General features: G+C 39.1%; 1 protein-coding gene across 1 annotated transcript in view; it reads left to right on the top strand.

The window, feature by feature from the left end:
* Positions 1 to 17,395, top strand: part of LOC129408257 (transient receptor potential cation channel subfamily A member 1-like) — a 24,464-nt gene extending 7,069 nt beyond the window's left edge. The window contains exons 6-20 of the mRNA XM_055151399.1: positions 323 to 473; positions 560 to 724; positions 1,861 to 1,970; positions 3,483 to 3,588; positions 4,381 to 4,409; positions 6,026 to 6,117; positions 6,359 to 6,473; positions 9,159 to 9,285; positions 9,330 to 9,459; positions 10,700 to 10,867; positions 10,941 to 11,059; positions 15,750 to 15,948; positions 16,709 to 16,907; positions 17,071 to 17,114; positions 17,251 to 17,395. Coding sequence (XP_055007374.1) covers positions 323 to 473; positions 560 to 724; positions 1,861 to 1,970; positions 3,483 to 3,588; positions 4,381 to 4,409; positions 6,026 to 6,117; positions 6,359 to 6,473; positions 9,159 to 9,285; positions 9,330 to 9,459; positions 10,700 to 10,867; positions 10,941 to 11,059; positions 15,750 to 15,948; positions 16,709 to 16,907; positions 17,071 to 17,114; positions 17,251 to 17,395 — 1,899 coding nt within the window. The remainder of the gene's footprint in view (positions 1 to 322; positions 474 to 559; positions 725 to 1,860; positions 1,971 to 3,482; positions 3,589 to 4,380; positions 4,410 to 6,025; positions 6,118 to 6,358; positions 6,474 to 9,158; positions 9,286 to 9,329; positions 9,460 to 10,699; positions 10,868 to 10,940; positions 11,060 to 15,749; positions 15,949 to 16,708; positions 16,908 to 17,070; positions 17,115 to 17,250) is intronic.
* The last annotated feature ends 7,001 nt before the right edge of the window (positions 17,396 to 24,396 follow it).

The raw sequence follows: 24,396 nt of genomic DNA, 5'->3' as shown, positions 1-24,396 counted from the left end.
CAGTTTTCACAGTTTGTCCTAATTGACACATGGTTTCTGGCCCTGGTTTAGTTCTTGTTTAAACCTGGTTTAATCCTAGTTTAGTCCTGGTCTAGTCCTGGTTTAGTCCTGGTCTAGTCCTGGTTTAGTCCTGGAATAATCCTAATCCAGACATGTTGTTTTAGTTCTAGTATATGTTTTCACATTGTGTCCTAATTGAGATAGATTTTGGTTTTAGTTTCAGTCCTGGTTTAATTCTCCGAGAAAATAATCCAAGTGATTATTTATATTTATTTGAATGTTTTTTGAAGCGTTCTTCTGTCCTGTACACTGCTCCCTACAGATCTCTCGTGCCTGGAGCGTGGACGTGATGCGCTTCTTCCTCGATCGCGGGTCAAACCTGATGACTCCAGATCAGTTTGGGGTCACAGCGCTCCACGTGGCCGCTGCCCTGGACTACAGCCAGATGGTCCTGTTCCTCCTCCAGAGAAACGGTGGGCTAACCACTCTGCCACAGTAACACAGGGAGATCTGGAGTCTAACCCCAAACCCCCCCTCTCCTCCTCCTCCTCCTCCTCAGCCGACCCAGAGTCCCGGACCCGGACTCAGGCTCAGACTCCTCTTCACTTTGCGGCGAAGAGCGACGCCGTTTTCCAGTCCATCAGGGTCCTGGTTCTTCACGGAGCGTCTCTGGGATCTGTGGACTACAAACTCCGCACGCCTCTGCAGCTCGCCGCCAACATGGGTGAGACCGAGGACAGGTCTGGACCACTCAGGGGTCTTTGGTCTGTTTCGACCTGGTTTAGACCTGGTTTATTCTACTTTAATCTTTAGACCTGGTTTAAATCTGCTTTAGTCTTTAGTCCTTTAGTCTTTAAATCTGGGTTAGATCTGGTTTAAACCTGATTTAGACCTGGTTTAGATCTGGTTTAGTTCTACTTTAGTCCTGGTTTAGATCTGGTTTAGTTCTACTTTAGTCCTGGTTTAGACCTGGTTTAGTTCTACTTTCGTCTTTAGTCTTTAGACCTTTAGTCTATAGAACTGGTTTAGTTCTGGTTAATTTCTACTTTAGTCTTTAGTCTTTAAACTTTAGACCTGGTTTAGTCCTGGTTTAGACCTGGTTTAGACCTGGTCTAGTCCTGATGTGGATCTGGGTTAGACCTGGTTTAGATCTGGTTTAGACTGTTCTGGTTTAGTTCTACTTTAGTCTTTAGACCGGGTTTATCCTGGTTTAGATCGAGTTTAGATCTGGTTTAGAACAGCTTCAGTTCTGGTTTAGACCTGGTTTAGTCTTTAGTCTTTAGACCTTTAGTCTTTAGACCTGGTTTAGATCTGATTTAGTCCTGGTTTAGTCCTGGAATAATCCTACTTCAGATATGTCATTGTAATCTTAAGCCATACAATTCCTGGTTTAGTCCTTGTTTAGTCCTGGTTTAGTCCTGGTTTAGTCCTGGTTTAGTCCTGGTTTAGTCCTGGTCTAGACCTGGTTTAGTCCTGGAATAATCCTAGTCCAGACATCTTGTTTTAGTCCTAGTAAAAATTTTCACACTGTGTCCTAATTGAGATAGATTTTAGTTTTAGTTTCAGTCCTGGTTTAGTCCTGGTTTTGTTTTGGTTTAGTCCTGGTTTAGATCTTGTTTAGATCAGGTTTAGCCCTGGTATAATCCTACTTCAGACATGTCATTTTTATATTTTAGTACTTATATTTGACCTGTTTTAGTCCTGGTTTAGTCCTGTTTTAGTCCTGGTTTAGTCCTGGTTTAGTCCTGGTTTAGTCCTGGTTCGGTTCTGGAATAATCCTGGTTCAAATTCTTTTAGACTTAATTCAGTCATTTTAGTCATTTTAGTCTTTACTTCACAGTTTGTCGTTGGTGTTTTCAGAGCGCAGAGCGGCGGCCCGTGTGCTGTTGGAGCTCGGCGCGGAGGCGGGGCTTACGGACCGTGACGGACAGCTCCTCGTCACCGCCCTCATCAGCCACATGTCGCCCGTGGTAACCGCCGCCGCCATTTTATGTCACCTACAACATCTCAGAAAAACTAAGACGATGTTATAGTGTCTTAGTCAAGAGCGCACTAATCGAGACCAAGACCAGTCCGAGACCACAGGGGCCAGAGACCAGGACGAGACCAAGACCGCTGAGGGTCGAGACAAGACCGAGACTTTTAAAGGTCAAGACCGAGACAAGACCAAGACCTCTGAGGGTCGAGACAAGACCGAGACTTTTAAAGGTCAAGACCGAGACAAGACCAAGACCTCTGAGGGTCGAGACCGAGACAAGATTGAGACTTTTAAAGGTCAAAACCGAGACAAGTCCAAGACCGCTGAGGGTCAAGACCAGGAAAAGACCTCTAAGGGTCAAGACCGAGACAATACCAAGACTTTTACAGGTCAAGACCGAGACAAGACTGAGACTTTTAAAGGTCCAGACCAAGACAAGACTAAGACCTTTGAGGGTCGAGACTGAGACAAGACCAAGACTTTTAAAGGTCGAGACCAACACAAGACCAAGACTTTTAAAGGTCGAGACCAAGACAAGACCAAGACTTTTAAAGGTCGAGACCAAGACAAGACCAAGACTTTTAAAGGTCGAGACCGAGACAAGACCAAGACTTTTAAAGGTCGAGACCAAGACAAGACCAAGACTTTTAAAGGTCGAGACCGAGACAAGACCGAGACTTTTAAAGGTTGAGACTGAGACAAGACCAAGACTTTTAAAGGTCGAGACCAAGACAAGACCAAGACCTCTGAGGGTCGAGACCAAGACAAGACCAAGACTTTTAAAGGTTGAGACCAAGACAAGACCAAGACCTCTGAGGGTCGAGACCAAGACAAGACCAAGACTTTTAAAGGTCGAGACCAAGACAAGACCAAGACCTCTGAGGGTCGAGACCAAGACAAGACCAAGACTTTAAAGGTCGAGACCAAGACAAGACCAAGACTTTTAAAGGTCGAGACCAACACAAGACCAAGACCTCTGAGGGTCGAGACCAAGACAAGACCAAGACTTTTAAAGGTCGAGACCAAGACAAGACCAAGACCTCTGAGGGTCGAGACCAAGACAAGACCAAGACTTTTAAAGGTTGAGACTGAGACAAGACCAAGACTTTTAAAGCTCGAGACCGAGACAAGACCAAGACTTTTAAAGCTCGAGACCGAGACAAGACCAAGACTTTTAAAGGTCAAGATCGAGACAAGACCAAGACCTCTGCGGGTCGAGATTGAGACAAGACCGAGACTTTTAAAGGTCAAGATCGAGACAAGACCGAGACTTTTAAAGGTCGAGACTGAATCAAGACCAAGACGTTTAAAGTCGAGACCAAGACAAGACCGAGACTTTTAAAGATCAAGACAAGACCAAGACTTTAAAAGGTTGAGACCGAGACGAGACCAAGACCACAGCCCATTGAGACCAAATCAAGACCATCTTTGTCATTTCCTACATTTATTTGTATTTCACAGTTATTTTGGCACATATATTGTATTTTCTTGTATTTGGTTCCAGGCCGAGTTGGCTCTGAATCAGTTCCACGTTCACGACACGATGAGCAGACAGCAGTACTTCCACCTGAACCTCCTGGAGCCGGAGCCTGTGGACCCCAACAGCAAAGGTGAGAGCGAGCGCCACCTACAGGACACTGCGAGGAACAACAGCAAGGCATTAACACTTTGTATTCATTTACTCCTCGGTTTTCAGACTGGTGAAGCTAGATTTTAATATTTTTTCAACCAACTCTCATACCACATTCATACATACAGGTAAAAGTGTCTTGCTCAAGGACACAATAACATAAGTAAGCATGGGTGGAAGCTAAAACATCCCACTGTTGTTTCATTCACGCTTGTTTCCTTAACCCGTTAACTCAAAGTATTGTTTTCTAAGTCCTCAAAAATGAACGGTTCTCAAATTGCCCCGATTGTTGCGTCACAGGTAAAAATCCGGGCTTCTCCTGTGCAGATTTTAAGCCCAAAGCGTATTTAAAGAGGACAAAACCTTTTTCACGATGGCCGAAAGTGCCGCGCTTTGCAGAACTTGCGGTCAACTGGTTTTCTGTGGCAAAAAATGTGTGTCGTGTTTTCCAGCAGCTTCATAAATCTGCCCCATCACCAAATCTCCAACCAACAAGCTCCACAAAGGATAAACATTCTAAGTTTTGGTGATGGGGCAGATTTATGAAGCTGCTGGAAAATATGAGAGACGTTTTGCCACAGAAAACCATTAACCAGAAGTTCCACAAACCTTTAGCGAGGCAATTCCTGACCATTGTGGAAAAAGTCTATTAGAGCCACAAGAATGCTTAATATTAATCCTTTACTATTAATAAAATCAATGCAACTTCATCACTGTTCTGTTTGAACACGATCTCACTCTTTACTAATCTAACGTCTGCTGTTTGTGACAGAGGCCGACCTGAGGGACCCGACGTCTCCTGTGAGTCTCAGATTTAACACACAGATCCTCATGCAGCATCATCAGCTAATGTCTTAATATTTTATGTAAATATTTGTTGGTATTTTTAGTTTTTAGTCCACGTCACAGCTGGAAGTGGCCACAAAGGTCTTTAGTCTTGTTTAGACCTGGTTTAGTCCTGGAATAATCCTGTTTTAGACCTGCCGTTTCAGTTGTAGGTCATATAATTTCACTTGTATCCAAAATGAGACATGGTACAGAACTGGTTAATTGGCTTTAGTCATATTTACACCTGTTTTTAGTAGTTTTTATTACTTATATTTTATTATTTAATACCTTAGGGCTAGAATACCCAACAAGAGTCACAGTAGCAGTTGAAATACACCTTAATTAAGAACCCTAGAGGTCCATGTACCATTCATTCTTTCGATTTTCAATTAAGAACGAAAAACAATAAAATGGAAAAACAGTTTGTTATTTCATTTTTCTGTTTTAGTGTCAAACAAAAAAAAAAAAAAAAACAGATTTCAACCTTTGTTTTTATGTTTATTTCAAATAACACCAATCAGAAAAAAGTTTTGGTGCCTATTTTAATTTTGATATTTTATTCTCTTTGGTTATTTGCCCCAAAAGTTCTGATGCTGAGCGCTGCGTGTGAATTCAGTGTCAACCGTGGATCTATAATAAAAACTATTTTTATTATAGTTTTATGGAGCCACATGAACAAAGGAGAGTCTATCGCGGCTTCCTGTTTCTCGTCATGGAGTTCAGCAATGACTTTCTAAGACGTGAAAGTAAACGCGTCGCTATAAAAGACGACGAAATGTTTGTCCACAAAATTGCAAAGATTTTTCAGGTAAATTCTTCTCGCAGCAGAACATAAACCTGAGAGAAAAAAATATCAAAGTTAACATAGACAACGAGGTCTGTGTATCATCTGTTCTTCTGAATTTCAATTAAGAATGAAAAACAATAAAAACAGCTTGTTATTTCATTATTCTGCTTTACAAAAAAAAAAAAAATTGACTTTAATTTCCAATATTTAATTGAAAGTTTATTTCAGACCAATCAAAAACACTCTCTGCCTGTTTCCATTTAAAATATTTTATTCTCTTGTTTATTTCCCCCGGTTCAGTTCTGCTGTTAGAAGGATTTACCAGAAAAATCTTCGCAGTTTTTTGAGCAAATATGTCATTTTCTTTTATAGCGATGCGTTTACTTTTGCTTGTTAGAAAGTCATTGCTGAACTCCATGACGAGAAACAGAAAGCAGCGATAAATTTGTTCAGTTTACTCCACAAAACTAAAATAAATATTGTTTTAATTATAGTCCATGGTCGACACTGCAGCAGAACTTCCAGAGCAAATAAACCAGAGAATAAAATATCAAAATTAAAATAGACACTGAGTTTTTAATTGGTGTTGGTGAAGTAAACTTTAAATTAAATGTTGAAAATAGAGGTTGAAATCTGTTTTTTGTTTGACACTAAAATAGAAAAATGAAATAACAAACTGTTTTCCCATTTTATTGTTTTTCATTCTTAATTGAAATGTTAAAAAAGCAAATGGTGCACGGACCTCTAGCTCTAACTTTGTCCGTTCATTTAAAATCTCGTGTTGGTTTGTTTTTGATCGCAGCTGGAGGTGGTGGTGCATCGGGGCAAACTGGACCTCATCATGAACCCAGTGTTTCTCAAACTCATCGAAGTCAAGTGGAACCTCTACGGACGGTCTGGACTTTTACAGAATCTGTGTAACTCTGTGGTGGAATGTTCAGCAGAAAAAAACAGTCAATGTGATCAATACAAATGTTCATGGTCCGGTTTAGGTGTTTAACTCGGCTTTTGTAGCTCCAACTCTTTGATTAAAGTCTAACAGAGCTCTTGTAGAACCAGTTTTAGAACACACGTCCTTCTAAAACGAGGCCTGTCCGTATCGTTCACGTGTTTGTTTGTTTGTTTACGTTTTCAGGATGGGGGCGTGGCTTCTGCTGATCCTGAACTTCCTCTTTAACGTTTCCTGGACGACGGTGGCCATTTCTGTGTCGGTGACCAGAGACTCTCCTCAGAGATACGTGCTGCCGCAGGTTCACTTCAGTCGCTTCACTAAACATATCTGTGCTTTAATACTTTATACACGGACATGACAGTGGATGTGTGTTAAATATAAACAGGGGGTTAGTCTCATGATACGATATCGTCACGGTATGAACCTCACGCTACGATATTTATTGGACCGTCATTTGATGCAACATTTATTGTCATTTTCATATCAGTGACATTTTGAAAAGCCTTTAAAGCTGAAATGCAAAAAAACAATTGTAATAAAACTGTAGGAGTTAGTCTGACAGAAGCTGAACCGCATCAGCGCACAAGGAGCGAGCTGTTTTTTTTTCAGCGTTTATGCAAATGAGCCATGTGGTTTTAAGTTTTGTTTTATGTAAAATGTAAACAAATGTGCGCAAACCTTCATTAAACACATTATTACTCTGTGTATATTTGAGTCGTCCTCATAGAACAGGGGTGTCAAAGTCATTTTGGTCCGGGGGCCGTATCCAACCTACTTTGATCCCAAAGGGGCCGGATCAGAAAACTCATGTCATATAAACCCCAAAAATAACAATAAGTTCAAATATTTGTGGAGAGAAACTCAAATCTATTACAGAAATATTTTTTAATTGATGAACTCTTTCTATTACAAAATATTATAATATTATGAACAACCTGAAACTTTAAGAAAAATACAATTTTAACACAATGTTTTAACGTGAACTTGTATGTAAATAGGAATAAGTCCATTTTTGTTGTAAAATCCTGCACTCGGCTCCACTTTTCTCGTGTTGGACATTTTTCTGATGAGGGTGTCACGGTCAACAGTCAAAACGATCGTCCTTTAAGAGCGTTTGGAAAGAGACAAGTTTTCATTTGTGCTGCTCTGGTGGGAGGGGCCACGTACAGAGACGCTGGAGACGCTGCTGTGATAAACACCACAGAAAATTAACAATATTTTAATAGAAAATATAATTAAAAATATTTTAGTAGAAAATCAGCCGAGGGCCAGATTAAAGGTCTTGGAGGGCCAGATCTGGCTCCCGGGCCGTATGTTTGACACCTGTGTCATAGGGAATAAAAAAACTAATTTAAAAGTGATGGCATTTTATATTTCAGCTCGAGTTTTGCCACTAACCTTTTACGCCATCCACCGTGGAAAATGGATGCAAATCACTCGTTTTCTGTGATGTATTTGGTTATTTCTTGAGCTGTTGTGAGGCAGTTCTGTTGTAAATGCTTCACGTAGAGTTTTTTGTCCCAACTTGATTTTCTGAACACATTCTTTAACATTTTCGGCATCTTTTCTCCTTTCTCCTTTCGTGTCACAACAAACCCAAAATGTTTCTAGACCTCAGACTTAAAGGTTGTATGCAAATTGGCTGGTGCTTCCACAACGGGTGGTGGCTGCACGGGCTGATGACTGCGGCTGTCGCAGTGGTTTAGGATTACTGACGTCCATTCACTTCCTCGCAGTACAAAGTTTACTGTATCATTACAAACAAGCCTAATGATACATACATAAATTACTGATATTGGACCGGAAAACGTTGCAGATGACATTAGATCATTCTATAAACCAATATGTTTAAAGACAGATGGGGGCAGCCAAAATGAATAACTTTAAAATGCGGATTTTTGTTCTAACACAGGGAGTTCTTGGGTCTAGTCAAAAATAGAAATGATCAGGTTACGTTTTGGATATTCCATAGTAAAGAAAAATGTAATCAATAGTGAAATCTCTGAAGTCTCTGAAGAAGAGGTATTCTTCTCTGACTCTCGACGAAGGCGGTTGCATTTTTCTCTCCTCTCCTGCCCTTATCTTCCCTGCTTTACTTCTCTTGTCTCATCTAGTCTAATGTGTTATACCTTTGAGAAGTAAAAGTAAAGCTGTAACAGAAGTCTTCACATGTAGCCTATAAAGAAATGATAAAATCCAGGTCGACGTGTTTGCAGTTTGACAGGAAGCGAGAGACGAGGGGATGAAGAGAAAGAGACAGCTGAAGACAGATGAAAAAGCAAACAGACAGAACCCACTGAAAACCAGTTCATCCTCATCCTTAAAAAACAAAGAAATATATGGAGGGACGTGCAATGCGAAATTGAAAACTGTTTGGGGATCAAAATTATATTAGAGCCATGTAGTGTTCTGTTGGGAATTTTTCCAAACAACCTAAGAACAAATAGCCATTTTCATTTGCTGAAAATTTTACTTTTAAAAAAAAAATTCGGTCTCCTGGCTCAGGCCGCTGCCCCCCACAATTACCCAGTGGAAAAATAAAATAAAGGATGTATATCATATGGAGCAAATAACTGCAAGGTTACAAATGAAGACAGATTTATTCATGGACAAATGGTCTTCAATTCAGGCCTATATTTCAAAAGGATGACTATCTTTTGTAGGATTTTTGTTGTAGTGTGTGTGTAGTGATATTATGAAAGCTGTGTATGACTGTATCTATACTGTATACTTTGTTATCATTTTACTTGTGTTGCATCCTTGCTGCTATAATTATGTGCTTGCACCAAAATTATTTAATGTTCCAAAATATAAAAAACAAATCAAAAAGATTTTGCGACCCCCTTGTCCTCTGTGTTAGAGCATTCATCCACTGAAGGTCGAAGGAATGATTCATGGACCAAATTCTGTCGATGTGTCCTTAGGCAAGACACTTCGTCCACCTCATACTGGTGGATTTAAAGTGTCTGTGTGTTGGTTTCAGGACTGGTGGCGCGTGCTGCTCGCCGTCGTGGCTCTGCTCTTCACGCTGGAGGAGGTGCTTCGGGAGGTGATTGACATCCGCCGCTCCAACAGGAAGCTCCGCCTCCAGCAGAAGTGGGAGCAGCGCCGTATCCGTGACGACCTGCGCGGCTGCCATCCCATGTGGCCCCAGGTCGGAGGTCAACTGTTTGTTTTTATGTTTTACTTGTGTTAAATAGTTTGTGTTTTCAGGACCGAGTTTTCCTGGAGGATCAGCTGAAGTCTGTGCAGAACATGAGAGGAAACTACAGCAGAGATCTGTGGTAACTCACACTGTACACAGCGTTTACACTATGAGAGGCTCAGTCGGTGCAGACACTTGCCCCTTAACCTGAAGTTTTAAGGTTTAATTCCTGTTAGTGTCATTTCACCCTCTCCTCTCCTGTGTGAATGTGTTATTTGTAGTGGTTTGAGCAGAAGACTTGCTCTAACTCACTCACCACACAGAAAGTAGGTTCCAGGTTCGATTCCCTCGGTGGCACTGACTTTTTTTTTTTTTTATTCATCTTTGTTCCTGACTCATGGTCCATTTTAAAAACAGACAAGGACAGTGACAATACAAAATACTAAACATTTATGTTTTTGCATTTATAGTATTTATAGTCCCAAAGTGCTGCACAGAGATCATAAAATGAAGACCACAAATTGCTAAAATTTTGTCATACCCTTCCTAAAAACAATAAAACCAATAAAAGCAAATATATACGTCACAAAGACGCTTTACAGATCATTCAGTCACTCCAGACCCGGTGAATTACTATTGTAGCCACAGCTGTCCTGGGGCAGACTGACAGAATCGCAGCTGCCAATCTGCACCATCGGCGCTTCCGACCACCACCATAATTCACACACACACCACTTTCATCCTAGACAATGTGGGTGAAGTGTTTTGCCTAAGGACACAACGACAAGTACCAACCAGGCCTGACCCTGCTGAGCTTCTGGGATCTGACGAGATCAGGCTTTGACAAGCCGCTGTAGCCTCATAAAATAGCAGTAAATAAATAAAATAAATAAAAGACACAGAGGACCACATGACTCACACGGTGTTAAAAGCCACAGAATAAAATTTGGTTTTAAGACGAGACTTAAAACTCTCCTCTGTGGGGTCTGTTGGGACGTGAGGGGGGAAGAGTGTTTCAGAGTTTGGGGTCGGTCGCAGAGAAGGTCCAGTCCTCTTGGTTTTGAGCCTCGTCTTAGGCCTCACAAGAACCAAAGGCATAAGAGGATTTGCCTGAGCATAGATCATCCTACACTGTCTATACATATCTTCATCATCTGTCATGTCCGCGGTGACGATACGCCCAAGATATTTAATTTTAACTCAACATTCGACAGGCAAAAGTCAGGATATCTCATGTGCGATTCGACTTATTTATTGTGTATCTCTCCATGTGTATTTCTCCATTTGTGTGTGTTTTCTTTACAACTTCAACGCAACTTCATTTAACAGAGAGCAGCTCCTCTTTCTGATTGGTCGTCTCTCTCTCTCTCTCTCTTCAGGAACCTCTCTGATTGGCTGGTGTACTGTCTGCTGGGCGTGTCCACGGCGGTGCACGTGGCCGACGTGATCAGACCCTCCGACTCTCTCCACGTCGCCACTCTTCGTCTGTTTTCTGTCTCCATCATCTTCCTCTGGCTCAGGCTCATGAAATATGTCCGAGCGTTCAGGTAGCAACTGACCTCCGACCCTCTGATGCTCCGTTCCTCTGACCTTCTCCTCGTCTCCTCTTCTTCTCTCCAGGTTGATGGGACCGTTCATTGTGATGCTGGGGAAAGTGGCTGCAGATGTGATGAGGTTCTTGTTCCTGTACGTGGAGATCTTCATCCCGTACGCCTGCAGCTTCTGGATCATCTTTGGAGGTCACTCACAGTAAAGATTTTTTAAGATAAGATAGAATAATGCCTTTTGAAAACTTTCTCCCATGAGAATAACCGTGTATGCAGACATTAAATTAGTATTTTAATATATTTGTATACACAGTGTGAATTTATATTTTAATAATGTACATACCTTTTGTGTGTATATTTGTACTACAGGAGCAGTGGCGAGTATGCAGACGGTTAAATGTAGTATTTGTATATATATTTGTACTACAGGAGCAGTGGCGAGTATGCAGACGGTTAAATGTAGTATTTGTATATATATTTGTACAGGAGCAGTACCGAGTATGCAGACGGTTAAATGTAGTATTTGTATATATATTTGTACTACAGGAGCAGTGGCGAGTATGCAGACGGTTAAATGTAGTATTTGTATATATATTTGTACAGGAGCAGTGCGAGTATGCAGACGGTTAAATGTAGTATTTGTATATATATTTGTACTACAGGAGCAGTGGCGAGTATGCAGACGGTTAAATGTAGTATTTGTATATATATTTGTGGTACAGGAGCAGTGGCGAGTATGCAGACGGTTAAATGTAGTATTTGTATATATATTTGTACTACAGGAGCAGTGGCGAGTATGCAGACGGTTAAATGTAGTATTTGTATATATATTTGTACTACAGGAGCAGTGGCGAGTATGCAGACAGTTAAATGTAGTATTTGTATATATATTTGTACTACAGGAGCAGTGGCGAGTATGCAGACAGTTAAATGTAGTATTTGTATATATATTTGTGGTACAGGAGCAGTGGCGAGTATGCAGACGTTAAATGTAGTATTTGTATATATATTGTACTACAGGAGCAGTGGCGAGTATGCAGACGGTTAAATGTAGTATTTGTATATATATTTGTACTACAGGAGCAGTGGCGAGTATGCAGACAGTTAAATGTAGTATTTGTATATATATTTGTACTACAGGAGCAGTGGCGAGTATGCAGACGGTTAAATGTAGTATTTGTATATATATTTGTACTACAGGAGCAGTGGCGAGTATGCAGACGTTAAATGTAGTATTTGTATATATATTTGTACTACAGGAGCAGTGGCGAGTATGCAGACAGTTAAATGTAGTATTTGTATATATATTTGTGGTACAGGAGCAGTACCGAGTATGCAGACAGTTAAATGTAGTATTTGTATATATATTTGTACTACAGGAGCAGTGGCGAGTATGCAGACAGTTAAATGTAGTATTTGTATATATATTTGTACTACAGGAGCAGTACCGAGTATGCAGACAGTTAAATGTAGTATTTGTATATATATTTGTACTACAGGAGCAGTGGCGAGTATGCAGACAGTTAAATGTAGTATTTGTATATATATTTGTACAGGAGCAGTATGCAGACGGTTAAATGTAGTATGTACAGGAGCGTACCGAGTATGCAGACGGTTAAATGTAGTATTTGTATATATATTTGTACTACAGGAGCAGTGGCGAGTATGCAGACGTTAAATGTAGTATTTGTATATATATTTGTACTACAGGAGCAGTGGCGAGTATGCAGACGGTTAAATGTAGTATTTGTATATATATTTGTACTACAGGAGCAGTGGCGAGTATGCAGACGGTTAAATGTAGTATTTGTATATATATTTGTGGTACAGGAGCAGTACCGAGTATGCAGACGGTTAAATGTAGTATTTGTATATATATTTGTACTACAGGAGCAGTGGCGAGTATGCAGACAGTTAAATGTAGTATTTGTATATATATTTGTACTACAGGAGCAGTGGCGAGTATGCAGACGGTTAAATGTAGTATTTGTATATATATTGTACTACAGGAGCAGTGGCGAGTATGCAGACAGTTAAATGTAGTATTTGTATATATATTTGTGGTACAGGAGCAGTGGCGAGTATGCAGACGGTTAAATGTAGTATTTGTATATATATTTGTGGTACAGGAGCAGTACCGAGTATGCAGACGGTTAAATGTAGTATTTGTATATATATTTGTACTACAGGAGCAGTGGCGAGTATGCAGACGGTTAAATGTAGTATTTGTATATATATTTGTACTACAGGAGCAGTGGCGAGTATGCAGACGGTTAAATGTAGTATTTATATATATTTGTACTACAGGAGCAGTGGCGAGTATGCAGACAGTTAAATGTAGTATTTGTATATATATGTGTACAGGAGCAGTACCGAGTATGCAGACGGTTAAATGTAGTATTTGTATATATATTTGTACTACAGGAGCAGTGGCGAGTATGCAGACGGTTAAATGTAGTATTTGTATATATATTTGTGTACAGGAGCAGTGGCGAGTATGCAGACGGTTAAATGTAGTATTTGTATATATATTTGTACTACAGGAGCAGTGGCGAGTATGCAGACGGTTAAATGTAGTATTTGTAATATATTTTTGTACAGGAGCAGTGGCGAGTATGCAGACGGTTAAATGTAGTATTTGTATATATATTTGTACTACAGGAGCAGTGGCGAGTATGCAGACGGTTAAATGTAGTATTTGTATATATATTTGTACTACAGGAGCAGTGGCGAGTATGCAGACAGTTAAATGTAGTATTTGTATATATATTTGTACTACAGGAGCAGTGGCGAGTATGCAGACAGTTAAATGTAGTATTTGTATATATATTTGTACTACAGGAGCAGTGGCGAGTATGCAGACGGTTAAATGTAGTATTTGTATATATATTTGTGGTACAGGAGCAGTGGCGAGTATGCAGACGGTTAAATGTAGTATTTGTATATATATTTGTGGTACAGGAGCAGTGGCGAGTATGCAGACAGTTAAATGTAGTATTTGTATATATATTTTGTACTACAGGAGCAGTGGCGAGTATGCAGACAGTTAAATGTAGTATTTGTATATATATTTGTACTACAGGAGCAGTGGCAGTATGCAGACGGTTAAATGTAGTATTTGTATATATATTTGTGGTACAGGAGCAGTGAGTATGCAGACGGTTAATGTAGTATTGTATATATATATTGTACTACAGGAGCAGTGGCGAGTATGCAGACGGTTAAATGTAGTATTTGTATATATATTTGTACTACAGGAGCAGTGGCGAGTATGCAGACGTTAAATGTAGTATTTGTATATATATTTGTACTACAGGAGCAGTGGCGAGTATGCAGACGGTTAAATGTAGTATTTGTATATATATTTGTACTACAGGAGCAGTAGCGAGTATGCAGACGGTTAAATGTAGTATTTGTATATATATTTGTACTACAGGAGCAGTGGCGAGTATGCAGACAGGTTAAATGTAGTATTTGTATATATATTTGTACTACAGGAGCAGTGGCGAGTATGCAGACAGTTAAATGTAGTATTTGTATATATATTTGTACTACAGGAGCAGTGGCGAGTATGCAGACAGTTAAATGTAGTATTTGTATATATATTTGTGGTACAGGAGCAGTACCGAGTATGCAGACGGTTAAATGTAGTATTTGTATATATATTTGTACTACAGGAGCAGTAGCGAGTATGCAGACAGTTAAATGTAGTATTTGTATATATATTTGTACAGGAGCAGTTATGCAGACGTAGTATGCACAGAGCATAGTATTGCAGTATTTGTATATATATTTGTACTACAGGAGCAGTGGCGAGTATGCAGACGGTTAAATGTAGTATTTGTATATATATTTGTACTACAGAGCAGTGGCGAGTATGCAGACGGTTAAATGTAGTATTTGTATATATATTTGTACTACAGGAGCAGTGGCGAGTATGCAGACGGTTAAATGTAGTATTTGTATATATATTTGTACTACAGGAGCAGTGGCGAGTATGCAGACGGTTAAATGTAGTATTTGTATATATATTTGTGGTACAGGAGCAGAGTATGCAGACGAGTATTTGTATTATGTACAGTATTTTGTAGTATTTTATATATATTTGGTACAGGAGCAGTGGCATGCAGACGGTTAATGTAGTATTTGTATATATATTTGTACTACAGGAGCAGTGCGAGTATGCAGACGGTTAAATGTAGTATTTGTATATATATTTGTATACAGGAGCAGTGGCGAGTATGCAGACAGGTTAAATGTAGTATTTGTATATATATTTGTACTACAGGAGCAGTGGCGAGTATGCAGACGGTTAAATGTAGTATTTGTATATATATTTGTATACAGGAGCAGTGGCGAGTATGCAGACAGTTAAATGTAGTATTTGTATATATATTTGTGGTACAGGAGCAGTACCGAGTATGCAGACGGTTAAATGTAGTATTTGTATATATATTTGTACTACAGAGCAGTACGAGTATGCAGACGGTTAAATGTAGTATTTGTATATATATTTGTACAGGAGCAGTACCGAGTATGCAGACGGTTAAATGTAGTATTTGTATATATATTTGTGGTACAGGAGCAGTACCGAGTATGCAGACGGTTAAATGTAGTATTTGTATATATATTTGTGGTACAGGAGCAGTGGCGAGTATGCAGACGGTTAAATGTAGTATTTGTATATATATTTGTGGTACAGGAGCAGTACCAAGTATGCAGACAGTTAAATGTAGTATTTGTATATATATTTGTGGTACAGGAGCAGTACCGAGTATGCAGACAGTTAAATGTAGTATTTGTATATATATTTGTACTACAGGAGCAGTACCGAGTATGCAGACGGTTAAATGTAGTATTTGTATATATATTTGTGGTACAGGAGCAGTACCGAGTATGCAGACGGTGGGAGACCTGCTCTTCACGCTCTACAGAATGACTCTGGTGGACGAGTACGATTACAGCTCCATGCAGAAGCTGGACTCTGTCATGGCTCCTCTGCTCTGTGGAACCTTCCTCGCCGCGTCCTCCATCCTCTGCGTCAACCTGCTCATCGCCATGGTGACCGACACTTTCCAGAGGTACAGCCACCTCCTGTGTCTTTTGTCCTGCACCCAGCACAAAACAGCGTCTCCTCACGCAGGTCCTTTGGGTGCAGACCGGCCAGAAACATAGTGATGGTTGTAAACGTGTGTCTCCATAGTAACGGTTGAAAACTTGTGTCTCCATAGTGACAGTCGTAAACGCGCGTCTCCATAGTAACGGTTGTAAACGCTCATCTCCATAGTGACAGTTGTAAACACTCTTGTCTCCATAGTGACGGTTGTAAACACTCTTGTCTCCATAGTGACGGTTGTAAACACTCTTGTCTCCATAGCAACGGTTGTAAACGTGCGTCTCCATAGAGACGTTTGTAAACACGTCTCCATAGTGACAATTGTAAACACGTTTCCATAGTGACAGTTGTAAACTCTTGTCTCCATAGCGACAGTTGTAAACGTGCATCTCCATAGCGACGGTTGTAAATGCGTGTCTCCATAGTGACGGTTGTAAACATGTGTCTCCTGTCGTGTGTCCCTGTCATGTTTCCCGTCATGTCTCCTGTCTCATCCCCTGTGGTGTCTCCTGTCGTGTGTCCCTGTCATGTTTCCCGTCATGTTTCCCGTCATGTCTCCTGTCGTGTCTCCTGTCGTGTCTCCTGTGGTGTCTCCTGTCGTGTGTCCCTGTCATGTTTCCCGTCGTGTCTCCCGTCATGTCTCCTGTCTCATCCCCTGTGGTGTCTCCTGTCGTGTGTCCCTGTCTCGTCTCCTGTCTCGTCTCCTGTCGTGTCTCCTGTCCCAGGGTCCACGATAACTCCAAAGCGAACGCCGTGATGCAGCAGGCCGCTGTCGTCCTGCAGCTCCTCGACTCTCTGCCCATTCTGAGACGGTTTTATGACCACGCCCACATCACCACCCACTGTGCCCCGCTCGCCCAGGGAGACCACGCCCCCTGCCCCGTCCTCCACAGCGAGCAGGCACACATCACCCGGGAGGTCAAAGTGAGTCAGATGCCCTCCCGTCCTCCTGTGTCTCTTTAGTGTTGGGCTGAGATGGGGGCAGATCAAATGTCTCTTGTTGTGGTTCTTCTTTTCTTCTATTTCTTATTAAATATATTTAATTCATGACTGCTTTTATATCTTAATTATGGTATTTTGTTTTCAGGAAACACTGGACGAGTTTCTGTCTCTGCAGAAGGAGGCGTCAGGGTGAGTCACATGACCTGCTCTAAACAAATACATGGACATTATCACAATATAACAGAGCTCACTTTCCCCTGGATTTAAATATATATATTTTTTGTAATTATAATTCTTTAAATTTTGATTTTCTTCTTTGACACAGAGTCCAGACGCCTCAGGACCAAAACTCCAGTGTGAATGAAGAGATGAGCTCCATCAGATCTGAGCTGCAGGAACTCAAGTCTCTGGTGCAACAGCTCCTTCAAAATAAGAGCACGGATAAAGATCTAAGAGCTCCTTCAAAATAAGAGCACGGAAAAAAGATCCAACAACTCTTTCAGAATAAGAGCAAGGAAAATGATCCAACAGCTCCTTCAAAATAAGAGCATGGAAAAACAGTGCAACTCCTACAAAATAAAAAAAACAACTGAAAAACAGTGCACAGAAAAAGATCCAATACCTCCTTCAAAATAAAAGCACGGTAAAAGATCCAACAGCTCCTTCAAAATAAGAGAACATAAAAACTGTGCAACTCCTACAAAATAAGAGAACAGAAACAGATCCAACAACTCCTTCAAAATAAGAGCATGGAAATAAGTGCAACTCCTACAAAATAAGAGCACAGAAAAAGATCCAACAACTCCTTCAAAATAAGAGCATTGAAATAAGTGCAACTCCTACAAAATAAGAGCACAGAAAAAGATCCAACAACTCCTTCAAAATAAGAGCTTGGAAATAAGTGCAACTCCTACAAAATAAGAGGACGGAAAATTACAAAAAAACAGGAGTGAGTTTTTGAAAAATTTTGAGAAATTGAGGACATTTTAAGCACATTATGTAATATTTGTATTATAAAAGTATATAATATTCAGTATATATTTATGATAAGAATAATAATTTATATTTGTGCATTCTGTGTTTCATATTTTAGAAATGTAAAAACAATATTTAAACTGTAATAAATTTTGAGGAATAACATGGTTTTTAATTAGATTTGCTTTGTTTTAAGATTTAGTTCCCAGTGTAAATAATCCAACAGCTCCTTCAAAATAAGAGCACGGAAAAACTGCAACTCCTACAAAATAAAAGAACAGAAGAAACTGCAACTCCTACAAAATAAGAGAACAAAAAAACAGTGCAACTCCTTCAAAATAAAAGAACAGAAGAAAGTGCAACTCCTACAAAATAAGAGAACAAAAAAACAGTGCAACTCCTTCAAAATAAAAGAACAGAAGAAAGTGCAACTCCTACAAAATAAGAGAACAAAAAAAACAGTGCAACTCCTTTAAAATAAGAGAACAGAAAAACAGTACAACTCCTACAAAATAAGAGAACAAAAAAAACAGTGCAACTCCTTCAAAATAAAAGAACAGAAGAAAGTGCAACTCCTACAAAATAAGAGAACAGAAAAACAGTACAACTCCTACAAAATTAGAAAAAAACTGGAGTCACTTTTGGAAAACTTTTGAGAAACTTTTCTATTCAAGTTTGAAGTCTAAGGACATTTTAATCACATTATGTAATATATGTATGTATTATAAAAGTATATTATTGGTAAGATTTATAATATTGATAAGTTTTACATATTTATGATAACAATAATAATAATTTATATTTGTTCATGCTGTGTTTCATATTTTAGAAATGTAAAAACAATATTTAAACTGTAATGAATTTTAGGCATGACCCAGTTTATAATGAGATTTTATTTGTTTTAAGATTTAGTTCTCAGTGTAAATTTTATACCAGTCCTGGAAAATTATCAAGCCAAGAATCCTGTGCATTTCAGCTTTTCCACAGAATAAGACGATGAATCACCCAAAGAATCACAACGGAGACAGAAACGAGCCAGAGTCCAGATGCAGTCTTACATTTTATTGGTGATGGAGTCCAAACTAAACTAACAAATACAAAGAGTGGGTTTGAGGAGCAGCGTGACGGGGACACGATCGGCACGAGGAAAAAACTCAAATCATAATTTTACATTTGGCTTTGAGGAGAAACAGCTTCATTTAAAATCATGCGTTTAGTCACAGAAGAGTGAAGCAGATGCACCAGACAAGAGGGAATTTTTACGTTTTTTCAAAGTGAAATTCCAAAACTTTTTTTTTTTTTTTATTTAAACTTTAATTATTGGTGGCAGTTGTTTATGAATTGCCTTCAATAAACTAGAAACAAAAAATAAATAAACTTGTATGTGTCTGTTGTCAAAGGTTTCAGGGTTTTTCCTTTTAATTTATATAAAAGGGGGGCCCATGTGAGGTTTTTTTGCCCAGAGCCCACAAATTTCTATCGACGAGCCTGGTCCCAGATGAAAATAACAGACAAAAATTTAAATAGGTACTAGAGGTGTGCAAAAATATCAAAATATCAGTTTATTTTACTAAATTTTTTTGTTACAGCTACAGTTTTGTTGCTTGTTTACAGGAAGAAAACTTGTTTATGCGACACATTTGACATTTTCATTGTTTTGAGGATTAAAATGTTTGTGTTTTTGCACAAAAAGTGGTTTAACAAAGACTTTTAGTATCACAGCCATGATTTAGCCTTTATTTTTTACAGAATCGATTTGAAATATATCGTATCGAATCGAAAGCTCGCTGTATCAGTATATATCGATATGTGTCGTATCAGCAACTTCTCAATGATACCCAGCCCTTATAGTCACCAAGACTGAGTGGAATTTTAAAATTTTAAAATCAACTTTAAATTAAATATTTAGAATTTTTTTCTTTTCTTTTTTTGGTTTGACACTAAAATGGGATAATGAAATAAACTGTTTTCCCATTTTATTGTTTTTCGTTCTTAATTGAATTTCAAAAGAACGAACTGTACACAAACCTAAGAAAAACACTTACTCCATTGGTGGATAATTTTACTTTTCAAATTTAATCGATTGAAATAAAGTAAAAATTGTCTTAATTTAAGTCATGTTAACTTAGCTAGATATTGTTTTTTTTGTTGTTGTTTTTTTCCAGTGTACCCAGTGCACTCGGAGTTGTGTAGGTGAAGAAAACTGGGACATTTTCTCATTTTTCTGAGATTTTGTCGAGATTTTGCCACGATCAGAACCCAAAGAAAACTGTCATCGCATCTTTCCAAGATATCTTCCTGGTTTGTGACGTAAAAGTGAATAACGCTTATTTTGGAGACACATTTCGGTCAATTTTCTATAATTTAAAACCTTTGAATCTGAATTTTTTACAGAACAATTACACCCTGTCGTTACTTTTCTACTTTGGCAATAAAAAACAATTCACACCAAATTAAAATCACCGTTTAAAAAAAAAAAATCCTTTGAAATTCCACTTTTTACAAACTCCGCCTCCCAGAACCACACGTTAAGAGACCAAAGTTTGTATTTTTGTACTAAAATATATTATCGACTCCAGCTTGAGTATTGTACATGACACCGTTAAACAAATAAATAAACCAAAAAATACAAAAAAATAATAACTGACTCGTAAATATAAAAAGTCCTACACATTTATTCGGTGAAAAGGGGAAACCAAATACTGCCATTGAGAAATAAAAACACACAAAATAATAAAAAATACTGTTCGGTAAAGTTACATTCACTAATGTTTGTCAAGTGAGCAACAAGGAAATCCTATGTTTGTTTATTTGAATACTTTAGATATTTCCTATGTCAAAATAAAGGTTTCTGATTGGCCGTTACTTTAGTGGAGTGAAACGAGGCGAGAGTTTCGGTAATCGGCCAATCACAGCGCTGTATCGGAAAAGGGGGCGGGCTCTAAGGGCAGTTCTGTGATCTGATTGGCTGAGAGTTTAGAGGCGGAGACAAGAGCAGCAGGTTTGAAAAAAAAAAAAAGGAAGATAGATGTGATTTATTTTTTATGTTGAAAAGAAACTGAACCACAAACCTCCCAGTGACGAGGAGATAGATCGACTTAAACCACGTTTGAGACAGGAAATTTAGACCTGGTTTAGTCCTGGTTTAGTCCCGGTTTAGACCTGGTTTAGACCTGGTTTTAGACCTGGATTAGACCTAATTTAGTCCTGGTTTAGACCTGGTTTAGATCTGGTTTCAACCTGGTTTAGTCCTGATTTAGGCCTAGTTTAGAGCTTGTTTAGATCTAGTTTAGACCTGATTTAGTCCTGGTTAAAACCAGGTTTAGTCCTGGTTTACACCTGGTTTAGACTTTGTTTAGACCTGGTTTAGACTAAGTTTAGATCTGGTTTAGATTTAGTTTAGACCAAGTTTAGATCTGGTTTAGACCTGGTTTAATCCTGATTTAGTCCTGGTTTAGACCAAGTTTAGACTAAGTTTAGACCTGGTTTAGACCAAGTTTAGATCTGGTTTAGATCTGTTTTAGACCTGGCTGAATCCTGCTTAAGTCCCGTTTGGTGAAATAGTACGCTCATTCGAACGACAAGATTAGTCCTGGTTTAGATCTGCTTTATTTCTGGTTTAGACCTAGTTTAGACCTGGATTAGTCCCAGTTTTGTTGTGTTTTACATCTGATATTCTTCTATAGATTGTAAAACTTAAGTCCTATTATTTTAGTTTCGCTTTAGGCCCAGTTCAGACCTGGTTTGAACCTGGTTTAGTCCAGGTTTTGATCTATTTTCTTCTACAGAACACAGACTTGCTCTAAGAGGAGTATAATCCTGGGTTAGTCCTGGTCTAATCCAACCTGTTTTGGACCTGGTTTCTTCTTTAGACCTCACACTGGATCATTCCTTGGTTCAGCTCTCATTTAGTCCTGGTTTAGTTCTGATTTAGTCCTCATTTAGTCCTGGTTCAGTCCAGATTCTTCTATGAACCTGAAACTTTCCATATTTTGCGTTAAAGACACTTTATTCGTTTCCTCGCTGCTCCCGTCTCCAAACCCCGAACTTTTTTTTTTTTTTTTTTTTTTTTAACTCTTAACTCGTGTAAATTCAGTTTAATCTCTAAAGAGTTTTCATAAACAAACATTAGTAAACATGACGTCAATGTAAGTAACATTAATTACACAACAGAAATAATACTGGCTACATCACAGGAGAATCGGCTCTGGAAGAAAACGCGAGGAAAAAAAAACGACGACAAATCCGTTTTCTGCGACCGTTAAAGCCGCTTTACGTGACATTTCCGCTCGTTCCTATGCCTCGAATGTCCCACGGCGCAGCATTAAACGTGTCTCCATGGATACGAGAGACAGGCCTTAACTCACACTGACGCCAACGGGCCGCGGAGTTACAGGTCAGATCTGCGTCGAGGCAATTTTCTTTCTTTTTTTTTTTTTTTTTTGCAACCGAAGTGAGTAATTGAGCGAAGATACATGTTGAATTTAATGCCGTACTGTGGGGCATGTGGTCGTCTCCATGGCAACGAGAAGAGGCAGAGCTTGATTACGTAAGCAAGTCTATTAAAAGGAGTTTATTTTTTGTTTTCTGTTTGTTTTTACCTGAAAATCACAACACAAACTGACTTTATGATGACAAATTATTTCAGAATTTCAAGCTTGAATTGAGTCAAAATTGAAAAGTTAAAGCTGCACTGTGTAACTTTTTGGTTTCTAGATCTATACGTGTCATTGCTCTGCCTGGAATGTTCCGCGGTGTGGCTTTTAACAGCTCTACGTTACGTTTATTCAATTTAGAGCTCAAAAATATCTCGAAAAACAGGCGTTCTGATTTCTTTAGACCTTAAACTTTCACTAAGTCCTGGTTTAGATCTGGTTTAGTCTCACTTAAGTCCAAGTTAAATCCTGAGAATTCTTCTGTAGAATTTGGACTTGCACAACGGGGGGTCTAATCCTAGTTTAGTCCTGGTCTAGTTCCGTTTTAGACCAGATTTGGACCTGGATTCTTCTTTAGAGGAGCAAAGTCCTGGTTAAGACCTGGTTTAGTCTTGGGTTAGACCTGGTTTAGTTTTAGTTTAATCCTGGCTTAGTCTTGGTTTAGACCTGAATTAGTCCTGCTTAGTATTGATTTAATCCTAGTTCAGTCTTGGTTTAGACCTGGTTTAGTCTTGTTTTACTTGGCTTAGACCTGATTTACACCAGATTTAGTCCTGCTTTAGTCCTAGTTTAGTCTTGGTTTAAACCTGGTTTAGTTCTAGTTTAGTCCTGGTTTAGTCCTGCTTTGGTTTAGACCTGGTTTAGTCTTGGTTTACTTGGTTTAGACCTGATTTAAACCAGACTTAGTCCTGGTTTAGTCCTGCTTTAGTTTAGGTTTAGTCCTATTTTAGTCTTGGTTTAGTCCTTGGTTTAGACCTGGTTTAGACCTGGTTTAGTCCTTGTTTTAGACCTGGTTTAGTCTTTGGTTTAGTCCTGGTTTAGTCCTGGTATAGTCTTGGTTTAGTCCTCCCTTTAGCTTCTTCTAGACCAGACTTTCTGACTATGAACAGCGTCGCCTCTCCACAGATCTGACCCGTAACTCTGTCCGGTTTGGTCTCCATGAAGACAGAAAAGTTTAAAGCCACACTGCGGAACATTCTAGACAAAACACCAACACCTCAAAACGGACCCTGGAGCAGAAAAGTCACACAACGCAGCTTCAAAACTCAAACCGGATTCATATTTCGAGTCGAATTAAAGTCGTAAACGTCGTCGCGTTTTATCCCAAAGCGAAAAACAACCGAACCAAAACTGTTTCAATGGCACATTTTAACAGCACAGGGTCTTTGCATAAGGCAGCGGGCCAGCAGGGGGCAGCCTAACCCACAGAGGCAAAAAACACACACACAGACGCCTCGCGAACCCAAAACCCGAGACGGACGAGGAGCAGGGGAACCACGGGAAGTCAACGGGAACGGCACGGGAATTTACCAGGTTCAGAGTTTTCACGTGTTAAAAATCACCACGTATACAAATTATGGCTTTGTTTACAAATTAAATCATGTTTTTTATCAAATTATAACAGAAATGGACTCAAACGACGCACTTTTGACACTTTGGAGCAACTGCAGTTCTTCAAATCTGCCGCTAGGTGTCGCCAAAACGCACACAAACTCCACTTCTGTTTATTAGTACTGTTAAAATTTGTTAAAATAATGAGAATTAAAGGGTATTTTCTGATCTGTGTTCTCATTTTTGCAACAGAACAACTTTGCGTAGTAAATGTATAAAATAGAAAAAAATTTAAAATATTAAGTGTATTAAAGGTCTTAAATTACACAAAATTGATGTTATAATGTTGTTACTGCAAATCTGGAGTTGTGTTTTGTTTCATTCACACAAATTAAATCGTGCTTTTTTATCAAATTATAACACAGAAATTGACTCAAACGACGCACTTTTGACACTTTGGAGCGACTGCAGTGCTTCAAATCTGCCGCTAGGTGTCGCCAAAACGCACA

This window comes from Boleophthalmus pectinirostris, unplaced genomic scaffold (assembly GCF_026225935.1).
Source record: "Boleophthalmus pectinirostris isolate CB_2022bp ecotype Guang Dong unplaced genomic scaffold, ASM2622593v1 HiC_scaffold_16, whole genome shotgun sequence".
Classification (NCBI taxonomy): domain Eukaryota; kingdom Metazoa; phylum Chordata; class Actinopteri; order Gobiiformes; family Gobiidae; genus Boleophthalmus; species Boleophthalmus pectinirostris.
This window is presented reverse-complemented; position numbering and strand designations above follow the sequence as displayed.